General features: G+C 34.7%; 1 protein-coding gene across 9 annotated transcripts in view; it reads left to right on the top strand.

Annotated features, from left to right (window-relative positions):
* Positions 1–12,408, top strand: part of LOC149796957 (teneurin-m-like) — a 432,723-nt gene that overhangs the window by 291,113 nt on the left and 129,202 nt on the right. For all 9 annotated transcript variants that reach the window (XM_089961631.1, XM_089961633.1, XM_089961632.1 and 6 more), the window contains one exon: positions 11,361–11,753. In XM_089961631.1, the coding sequence (XP_089817757.1) occupies positions 11,361–11,753 (393 nt within the window). The remainder of the gene's footprint in view (positions 1–11,360; positions 11,754–12,408) is intronic.

The raw sequence follows: 12,408 nt of genomic DNA, 5'->3' as shown, positions 1-12,408 counted from the left end.
AGATCTTTCCCAAAGACATGCCATGGCAGTCTAACAGGGCTGGCCTGTGTAAGTATCAGATTTTTCCCAAAGACATGCCATGGAAGTCTGACAGGGCTGGCCTGTGTAAGTATCAGACTCATGATCATGAGTTTGATGTTTTACCAGCTGAGCTGCTGTGATGCCTTATCCAAATAATTCTTTAGTACCATCAAATATGGCAACCAGTACTAAAGAAAATTATTTCAGTGGCTTCTTAAAACCCATTGCATAGGATTTGGCTATATTGACAGAAAAAAATTATTTTGTCATGAAGAAGTTTTGTATAAATGATGCCTATTTGGATATTAAATATGGCCATAGTTACTAAAAATTTAAAAGTCTTTTAATTGAAAACCACTCAGCTTAATTTGACTAAACTTGACAAAAATGTCCTGGCATGAAATGACATTCAGATGTATACAAATGATGCTGATCCACCTTCCGATATGGCTGCCATCCCTAAAAATGTAAAAAACTTAAAGATCAAGTTCTCAAGAAGCTCTCAGCACAGTGTTATAACATTATGACAGGGAATGCCTGAGTTAAAGACCTTTTAAGTTATTGCAAATGGTGCTGATCTGATGCCAAATTATGGCCAGGAATACTAAAAACAGGAAAATATTTATGTAGCGTTATCTAAATTAACTGTTAAAATGAATTTCAGCAACTCTGAAAGAAAGGATCCATGCATAAAGTTATTTTTGTGTTAGACAAATTAAATGAAAAGTGTCACTGAGAAATGTGACCACCATTAAAATTATTGAAGGCTACTTGTCACACTGCAACATGATATGTTCATAATATCGATCCATTTCAGTATCAAGCTTGGGCTGGGTATCTGTGCAAATATAAAATGGAGTTGTTTCCTTTACAACATGTTCTAGACTGACAGTCTCAGGCTTGGCTAATGTAGGTATGTGAGAAGGCGTGCCACTGGTTCTTGACAGCATTTTCCAGGATTTCTCTTCCACCAGTTACACGGGCAACCTATCTTGTGCTGAGAAATGGCATGAAACGCAAAACAACAACACTTTTTAGACTTGCTTACACTTCTGCACTTATTTACACATTTTTATTTTTGTTTATACTTCTACATTTCATGCACTTATTTACATGTCTACTCATTGCTCACACTTCTACATTTCATGCACTTATTTACATGTCTACTCATTGCTCACACTTCTACATTTCATGCACTTATTTACATGCCTACTCATTGCTCACACTTCTACATTTCATGCACTTATTTACATGTCTACTCATTGCTCACACTTCTACATTTCATGCACTTATTTACATGCCTACTCATTGCTCACACTTCTACATTTCATATTTACATTTTCTGCACTTGCACTTATTTTACATTTTTTCACTTCTTGCACTGATTTATTCCAGTGAAGGCAAGCTTGATTGCTTTAACAATCAAATTAAAGGTGATGTACATTTTTTTGAGGTGGCACGTTTAATTCATGTGTATCAGGGTTTGGGTATAAAGGTAGTATTTGTGTGAAAAATTAATGGAAAATGGGTTTAATTTGATTCATAAGGCAGTTTCCATATTTTGGGCTATGATAAATGGATTTGGTCTGTACACCTGAATCAATTAACAAACCATTGTTGTCTCTCAGCACTTACAATGTGACACGACAGGCATCAAATTAGAGTACACATGATAATAAAATGCTCAGGTAATCTACTTACTGCAAAACTACTTTTAAGCATATTTAGTGAATTTCAATCAATCAACATGCATTGTCCATGGGAGGGCCTACAGTTTCTATTTAGTGTAAAAGCACTGTAATGTTTTGAGTGGAGTTTGTGGATTATACGCATGGTCAAACCACAGGTAGTCTGAAATCATAATTGAGTCATACTGGAGAATTATAATACTGTAATTAACCATTTCATTTATTACTGTCATTTTGGCATACAGTGCAGAATCTGAAATTAGTAATTCTTCCATGTATAATCTCATTTTGCTAATGATTCAGTGACTTAGATAACTTGTATGAAAAAAGAATTTACAGCCATATGTTATTGCCAATAAATGACTCAACGACATAGGATATCACAATTCTGTTGATGATGATGTGCTTTTTTCTCTCCAAAAATTGCATTCTTCTAAATCAGTTGGTGTATTCAGCTGGCATATATAGGATGTGGGAGGTCGTGGGTTCGATCCCCGGCCAAGTCATACCAAAGACTTACAAAAATGGTACTAACAGCTGCCTTGCTTGGTGCTCTGCATTAAGAGGTTAGTGTTAGGACTGGTTGGCCTGGTGTCAGGATAATGTGACTGGGTGGGACATCATGCTACATATCTGTGGCATGATGACCCATTGTTAGACATCACTATAAACTGTTACACTGCAGTCATCGTAGCAATACTACTGAAAAATTGTTAAAGCTACGTTAAAAATATAAATCACACACACACACACTGGCATATATACTTTTGCTTTCTAGTCGAGTAAAGCTGCAAACAACAAAGGTCCTGATTTGCCATTGCATTATGTGCCTGTAGATCAGTGTCTGTGTTGTTTATTATACTGATTACTCCTTACAGACTGCACAGATCCAGATCTGCCAGTGCATTAGATGATGGTAGTACTGAGTCTATGCAGCTCACTTTTGGACTCGACTTGTAAGCGAGTATATGAGTATATACAGCGTGTGTGTGTGTGTGTGTGTATGTGTGTGTGTATATGTATATATATATATATATATATATATATATATATATATATATATATATATATATATATATATGTATATGTATATATATATATATATATATATATATATATATATGTATGTATGTATATATATATCTTGCCTGCCTGTGTAAGTAGAAAGTTTTGGCATAAATTTGCCACTAACAGAAAAGACACTATTCTTATTTTCGTATGTGCCTTGAATGGAAATGTAGAACACAATTTTATTCAATTCCACTGAACAGTGAGTTCTAAAAATGAGACTGAGTCGCTTAAAGCATTTTCATCCATATTTTGGGCTATGAAAATTGCCACACAGGATACATTTACAACATCACTAAGGCTGGTCTGTCGGGAATACATTGGTGTACAGATATCATCTTGCCTTATATTAAGTTCATGATAGAACTTTAAAAAAATGCATAACAAAGATGTTATGCTATATAGTATTTGATCGAGATGAGTTGGACAATGGAATCACATCAGGAAATAATTGTTCTTGTTGTTGTGGGGTTTAACGCCATTTTTCAGCACAAGATAGGCTATACATGGCGGCCAGTATTAATGGTAGAAGAACTCAAACAACCGCTGAAAGAACCACCAACCCATGAGAAGCTACTGGCAAGTTTTCTCACATACGCACATAGGCCGAACCCGAGACTCAAACCCACGCAGACAGAGTTGAGATGGCAGTGATCTGTAATGGTGAGCGCTTTAGACCACTTGGCCACTCGGCCCCCCCCCCCAATCAGGAAATAGATTATAAGGCTTTCTCATTTGAACAATATGCTGAACCTACCACATTTCACAATGGCAAGATACTGTATCCATAGATTGATTCCTTGTGTAAATTCAAAATATTATCAAGATTCTGAGATGTTCTTTTTTTCATATGAAATAGATTATATCCAGATTAAATAAACACTTTGGAACAATTGTTGAACCTTTAAATCTCTTTTAACTGACTGCCACCTTTTGACACATGTAAAATTAACCAAGCAATATCATAGGTACATACCATTACTTAAATCACAGGTGAAGAACTTATAAATATGGCAGCATCCAATGCATTTGAAAAATCATCAATTGCAGAAAAGAAATCAAGAAATTGATACTTATGAAAGTGATAAAAAGCAAACTTTCATATATACAGAATTCTAAAATTTAAATTGAAAAAATTATTGGTTTGTCTCAAACAGTCAGATTTCAACACCCATTTAGGTTTTCTCTTAACCCAACTGGGTCCTCCCACTTGGCTTGTGGAGGTAGAATAGGCTCAAGCAATTCTTTTTTAAGAGGTGATTAGTGGAGGCATCTTTATTTTACCTTATTGTAATGCATTTGTGCCCCCCTCCCCCACTGCACATTTCAGTAAAATAGGTAAACAAAATGCCAATCTGATGATAAAAAGAAAAAAACTAACCTTGTATTGTTATCATTTATTTTTTGTTTTCAACATTAGCATTATAGAATAAAATAAACCCACGAAATCCATATATGTAGCATAGGCTTCCATACTGAAGCGTGTATTGCTCATGTCCGATAACACATGCCACATTGTTCTTTGACATTGAAACATTGAAAACAAATTGTGTCTAGTTGTGCTCAAAGGTTTGAATATATCCTACAGAAAATGGGATCCAAGAAAATCACAAACGAGAAGGAAATAATCAAACAATATCTTGAAGACAACTGCCATTCATGCATGACACAGTGTTCGGTGGAAAATAATCAAGATTAAATTATGTCTTCTGTATGACAGTATCTCACAAATAAAAATCATTTATTTGAAAATACATGCACTCAGGTGTAAGTGACAATCTTTTCACCAGCACGGATTACAAAAGAATCATTACTATTTATCCGCAAACATCAATGTCCTTTGTATTAATTATTACTATGAATGCCAAGCACATAGAAACCCTGGCGGTGAATAAATACAACTGGCAGTGAGCAGTAAACCCCTTTTTTGAATTTACCAACAGGACATCAAAGACAAAGGTTATTTTTATTACGAAGCAAGCTGATCTCAGAAGCTGACTTTAAATACTCTGAAGCCGATGGTTTTTTAAAGGATATCAATACAAAAGTTGATTTATTGCAAAGCAAGCTGACCTCAGAAGCCAACTACGGATTCTTTTAAGTGTGCCCAATTTTTGAAGTTACAAAAATGGCAGAGATATGGAAGTGAACTTTGGTTTCTTTTTTTAAAGTGACACAGATTAGTGCTTCATGCATGGACATTGATGATGCAGTGTCACCCATAATATTTGGAGAAATAATCATGTGATGAATTTGTGAAGGCCAGAAGAAATGCAGATGATTTCACAGACAATATGATCATTAACATGGATGAAATTCTCATGTAATTGATTGCATTCCTGGATGGACTGATGATAAGGTGGGGGTCATAAGTATGAGAATTAGCAAGACTTGTGCAGATTTGAAAAAATCTGACTTTAGTCCTAGCAGTTTCCACTTCAGGTGATGTGTTGCCTCTAACAATTTTTCATGGCATGAGAAAGCTTGAAAAAATATTTTTGCACCAAAAGATTGGATAATAAATGTACAGAAGAAGGGTTGTATTGATGAGATACTGCTGCAGTAGATAGAGTTTTATCTCAAATACACAGTTTATATTTTTTGTAAATAAAATTTCAGTTGGGATGCATTTTCCGACATGTAATTTTCGAATACTTTAAAATGTGTCCCATGACTTATGACTCAACAAAAATCGATGTGTCCCAGAATATACAGTGCACAAAAAATTTACTTTTAAAATTAATTTTTGGTGTCCCAACATATGCAGTATTCTTAATCCCGAAAGGCAGAATCTCTGACTTGGATATGTAAGAAAAATGAGTTGGGATTCCCCTTCATCAGTAAGTGCCTTATAAATGGCATTGGAAGTCTCGGTGCTAAATCATGAGAAAACAAAATCTAAAATTGAACAAAAATGTTAGATGCTTAAATGATGAGAAAACTCATCCCATTTGAACACATAAAGCCCACACTTTTTTGTTCTGTAGTTGATAAAAATTTTGATATCTCAATAGTTACATAAGTTACAAAATATTATAATAGGAATTTATATATATGCCAGTAATTGGGGGATATATGACCACTGTAAAAATGCATGTCTTTATGGTCATATTTCTATATATATCTGTAAATATTTTATTACATAGGGATTTTAGCTTTGCAGTTCAATGGCCAGAAGAGCTTACAGGATGATTATTGATTGTCCATCTGTCAAGTAGCACAATTTCTTATCACCATTCCTCCAAAATTAATTAGTAAAATTACAATGAAATTAACACACACATTCATCACAGAGTGTGGTTTAAATCCTAATGAAAATTATGTTGCTTGGACATCCACAGTGGCTGTGACTGCAGACATCTTGGAAATCTTGTAATCCCGATTCCTACCAACAGAAAGTCATATTGACACAGGGCTTCTCACCAAAAGGCTTATAATAATGTCCATTTGATCCAGAATGAAAATGGTGCTAATTGGACATTAACTATTGCTGCCATGCAGTGGATGTCTTGAAAATCTTGTTACCACTACCACTCTTGAGTGATTAGTTATATCAACATAAGGCTTCATATTATGTCTTGTTGTCCCTAAATGAAAATGTGCTGATCTGAGGCCCAATATGAATTCTTGCTTCACTGCTTGTGGTTGAATGGTCATCGCAGCATGGTGTTTCATTAAAAGACTTCTTATAATGTTTGTTGATCCAACATGTAAATTAAAATGGTGCTCTTTTGGCCCAAAATGTGGCCATTATGAAAATCTTGCTTTTGCTTCTCATCTTAATTGGAAAGTCATTTTGACATGGGGTTTTCATCAGAGGAATTCATATAATGTCTGCTTGGTCCTACATGACAATGAATAACCCTCAGTATGGCCGTCACGGTGACTGTCTTGAAAATGATGTTATATCTACTCTTCCAAAAATGTACGGTTGTATCAACATGGGGTTTTCGCCAGTGGACTTCTTCCTCATTGGTCCTAAATGAAAATGATGCCAGCTGTACATCCAATGTGGCTGCCATGACAGCTGTCTTGAAAACCTTGTTCTCACAACTCTCTTGTCTTATCCTAAGTTCATGGAATTTATTTTCACCCAGTTGAGCATCAGTTCATTTGAGGGACCTTTTGTTAATCCTGATTGTTCATTTCACCAAATGTTTTGTGTTAATTGGTTTTAATGGCGCTTGAAACACATCAGTAGGTATATCATGCCAAGGAAAATACAGGTTAAGTGCCGTTCTCAGGAACATACTGAAGCAGACAACCCAGTATGACCTTGTTAGGTATGGAGCAGGAGTTCCATCAATTAAGAGTCCAATCCTTTACCAACTAAGCTAACCTTGCTCCCTCACCAAGCTCTAATAAGTACTTTCACTTATGGGTATGATACTAGTTTAGTAAATTCAACAATGTGAGTGCACTTTTTTTCACGAAGGCACTATTTTTCATGAAGGCATTCTTTCATGAAGGCCTTGTGTTTCATAAAGGCATTGTGTTTCACGAAGGCACTATTTTTCATGATGCATTGTGTTTCATGAAGGCGTTGTGTTTCTTTTAGACATTGTGTTTCATTATGGTATGATTTATCATGAAGGCAATATTATTGATTTTGTCATTGCTTTGACATGATATTTAAAAAAGCCAGCCAACAGGGACCTTTGCACTTCTTCCACAGTGAATTTATGGACCAACGTAAATTTGTCACAGAACCATGAAACTGATACACAGAAATAATTGAGTTAACTACCATGTGCATACATGTTTGCAGTCATTTCTGGAGGAAGAACAGTTATATTAGAAGTTATAAAAGAATGTAATTTATAGTCATATGTGTCTTTTTATTTTTTAATTGATTTTACATAACATCTCTTGATTAAAGACGTCTCGGCCGAGGATCGAACCCACGATCTCCCACATTTTATCATTCATGCTTTATTTGATTGGACCTTTATGATTATTAGAGAGCATTGAAAATGATGTTTGTATGAAAACATTGCTTGTTACATATATGATCATTTTACAACATTGAAGGTAGCTGTAGTCCTACATGTGTTACAGCATTACCTCACTACAGTACCCTTCGTAATAACACTCTTGTTATAAGTTGTACATGGTACTGGATCCCATATCATTGAGTGATAGTAAAATTTAGTGTCATTTACATAAATATAATACCATCTCAGTAAACACAGGTCACCACGGATAGAGTTGTAATGAGAGAATAATATATTTTTAATTCTGTTTATCTGTCTTTCCATTATTTACTCGATTTATTTGCAATGATTTTTACATGTAGTATAAGTTGGATAGAGAGAACAGTAAATTACATCCTTAGATTGTTTATTTAAGTGTGAAAAAAAACTGACCTAACTTACCTAGGATTATAACTGTTACTGTTGATTGTAATAATTTGTGATCCAGGTCTATCAGACAGAGACAGCATTTCAGTAATCTAACACCCAGATAGGTCTCTGGTTGGCAGTTTGCATGCTAATGGAAGTTTTTATTCTATTTTGTATTTCATGGCAAATGTAGTTGCAGTAAACAGGTCCCAGTGTGAATTCTGACAGCTGCATGCAAGCAGTAGCACAAACCATTAAAAGCAATTTATAAGAATTATTTTTATGATTACCTAGGGACACTATTTTTCTCTACATTATTATTCTTTTCTTAGTTAAAGCTGGAGCAAAGAATTAGTGTTTTCTTTTCTTGCCTAAATCAGTAGACATTGCAATGGTAGTAATGAGTCAATGGGATTAAGGTTGAGGATTATGTATTTAGCTTCGTGTTGAGATCTTTTAAAGCCCTTTTTTCTGTTTCCTGTCATAAACCAGCATTATAATGAGAGACTACTGTTTAATGTACTTTATAAGAGGCACTCTCTGTATAAGGTTATACTTTTTCTTCCATATATAGCATTATAAGCATTATAATGAGGTAGTAATGTGCCATATTTACCATTTCATTTTGGGACACTTTATGTCATGGGACACCACAAATGAATTTTTTAATTAATTTTTGTGAGCATTGTATATTATGGAACATATCATTTTTTTAAAAATATTTTTAGTTGTAAGTTTTGGGACACCTTTATATAGTGGCTAGCAGAATGCTAAGTCAGGGCAACTTTATGTTCAAGTTAGGTAGTCCATTTGGTTTCTGCATGATATTTTGACTTGTTAACCATATTTGTGAGACACAGCTGTATGATATTTTCACACTGAGGATGGGTTCAAAACAAGAAATAGAATAGGAATGGCTTAAAGCTAATAATTTGATTGTAAAGTGCTTTGTCTTAGTTACAGAATGTCATTTGGAAATGCGAAGGTCCCTAAACTTATCACTGGATTGTGTCTCAATCTTTTAATCAGCATTTTATAGCCAGTATTGTTCATTAAACCCTGATCATACATACATACCTCCCTGAACTTTGCAGGAGAGGTTTTGTCAGTATTGACAAGTGTTACAGCATCCATAATCAGGATCACACAACCATTAGATTGTCTCAGAAACATATAGGAACCAAAATCCTGCTATTGGTTAATGATCTATTGACACAATCAACTACTGAGAAATTATTGTGATTAGAGAAGATACGTTAAATGTAAAATGGAAATTTTGTCATTTTGGCAGATTTTAGTTCACATTGGAATAATTGTCTGTTATTGGCTAGGTAATTCTTGCATGCTAACAGATAGTTTATGGATGCTGGTTCAGTCCATCCTGCAGTATCTCTTCCATTGGTGCTTTGCATGACAGTGATAAAGATATTGATGATGCATACATCATGTGCAATTGCTTTTCTGGAATTGAATTTATGCAAAAACTTGGCTATCATTACTTTTTATTTGGCCAATCAATACTATTTGAATTTCTTGTGACCATTTTAGAAGATAAGTGGCCTATTTCTAGTAGAATTTTGACCAATAAATCTGGGTTATTTGATTAACTTTGACAAATATTCACCAGAAAACCCCTTTTCTGAATTTTATTTCTCAAATTTCAGGTTCAGATAATGTAATATTGTAATATGAATACAAGCCATGTGATCACGTTACTGTTTAGTGTACCCTTCTGTACATGATGCTTTGGGAACTAATTTGATAACTTGTGACTTTTAGAGATCAATAATGAAAATGCAATCCATACAAATTCATTGAGAAAGCTGGCTAGTAACATGGCATATCATACAGGCTTGTGAAAGAATAGTTTATTCTCACATTTGTGTGTACCAGTTATTGTGTTTAATAATGCTCCTACCTAACAATTCCCCCAAATTGTATGCTGATAGATCTGCATGTCTAGGGCAGTGTAAGCAGGTGTCACTTTTGACTTGTTTATATATCCAATAAAGAACTTAAGTCAAAATGGTGAAGTTTACATGCAAGATGTCCATGGATTGGCAAGTACACATTTTTAGAGATACCATGATTATTCAATGGGTGTGACACATTAGAGCTGTGTGTGTGTATATATATATATATTTTTTTTTTTTCTTCTTCTGGGATGGGGCCAGGGGTTCTTTTAATTTCCAGGTCTCCTATAGCTGAAAAATATCTTGCTTTGATTTATAGAATGATAACACCATGATATATGTTATTTAAAAAAAACAACCACAAATTATCTTGAGGTAAAAGAAAATATCCCAGCTCAAAAGAAAATTGCAGGCCCCTCACCCCAATTACATCGCTAGTATCCCATAGTACATGATTTTGCCTGTGTATGATAATTACTTAATATATTTATATTAAATAAAAGTTTTTGCCCAGTTGCAGAGGTCAGCGTATTATAGGAGCACTTGGGTCCAAATTAATTTTCTGCATCATAGTTAATGTTTAGAGACTATCTAAAAGCTATATAGTCATTGATTATACATGTATTCAGGTTAGTAGTTTCACTGATTCAAGGCGATCAGCAATCTACTGGTGTATGTGTGTGTTTGTGTTATTTTTTTTTTGAATATAAAATAGAAAGATTTAACTCATTCACATCAAAAAAACCTTTAAAACCAAAATGATGGTTTAGTTGGGAATGCTTTCTGTCTTCCGAGGTTTCATTGTACAGATGATCCCACAAAATGTCAGTTTGATCGGGTTGGCTTTCTGTCTTCCGAGGTTTCATTGTACAGATGATCCACAAAATGTCAGTTTGATCGGGTTGGCTTTCTGTCATCATATGTTTCATTGTGTGGATTATCTTACAAAATATTGATTTGACCAGATGACTTTCTGTCTTCTGAGATTTAATTGTACAGATTATCCCACAGAGGGTCTCTTTTTGGTCTTAATGGCTTTCTTTCTTAAAGAGGTGTAATATTACAGATTATCTCACTTTCTCAAATGCTGCTTATAGCAGACTACATAATTTATTTTTATATGCCATTGATAATTAATTTTGCATGAAACATTTGAGTTCATATAATACATTTTCCATGAAGACTATCTTTGCCACAGATATGAATGTTTTAACAAAAAATAATTTCAGGTACTTTATGTTTGACTCAGCTTGTTTTGCAAACAAATTTACTTTTTACTCATATCATATAAAAGATTCCAGTTTCATATTTTTATTTTTATTTTATAGGTACGCTTCCATTACCACCACCATCCTTTCCACCCCCTCCACCACCACCAATCGAAGACATTCCACAACGGGGTCAGAATGTAATTGCTCTTCAGAGACAGCTGTCATTTGGTCCTTCAGTAAGGGGAAATTACTCTGAGGCTGATTGTTGCATGCGAAGGGGACTGCATTCTGACTTGGACAGCACATGTGTTCATAGAGTGAACTATTCAGATGAGACTGCTCGAAGGGGCAATTATTCCGATGGAAGTTGTTTATCGTGTGGTCATTATGCCCATGCAGATATAGATAATTCTGAGCGGAGACAGAACCCATATTCAGAGGGGGATATTAGTGACTTTGAACCACACTATCTTGTACAGACTGCATCGGGAAACGTGTTCATTCCTCCAGGTAAAGCATAACTCAACACTGAAATATTTATGAGGGCATAACTATATTAGGTATTAGTGTGCATGCTCTGGAGGATTTACTTTTTCCTTCATCGAAATAGGCTGTAATACCATTTCCAATGAATGGTCTGTAATACCATTTCCAATGAACGGTCTGTAATACCATTTCCAATGAAAGGTTTGTAATACCATTTCCAATGAAAGGTCTGTAATACCATTTCCAATGAAAGGTCTGTAATACCATTTCCAATGAAAGGTCTGTAATACCATTTCAATGAAAGGTCTGTAATACCATTTCCAATGAAAGGTTTGTAATACCATTTCCAATGAAAGGTCTGTAATACCATTTCCAATGAACGGTCTGTAATACCATTTCCAATGAAAGGGCTGTAATACCATTTCCAATGAAAGGTCTGTAATACCATTTCCAATGAATGGTCTGTAATACCATTTCCAATGAAAGGTCTGTAATACCATTTCCAATGAAAGGTCTGTAATACCATTTCCAATGAAAGGTCAAAATGGGCAGGTCATTGTCATCAGGGTACATTGATGGGGTCTTCCTTTCTGTTCTTTGTTCCATAGGGTACTGGTTTACAGAGCTAGTACAGTTTTGGATGGGTTACCATGTAATTTATAAATAAATTGGTGATCTT

This window comes from Sinohyriopsis cumingii, chromosome 6, assembly GCF_028554795.1.
Source record: "Sinohyriopsis cumingii isolate HCF-2022 chromosome 6, ASM2855479v2, whole genome shotgun sequence".
Taxonomy (NCBI): domain Eukaryota; kingdom Metazoa; phylum Mollusca; class Bivalvia; order Unionida; family Unionidae; genus Sinohyriopsis; species Sinohyriopsis cumingii.
This window is presented reverse-complemented; position numbering and strand designations above follow the sequence as displayed.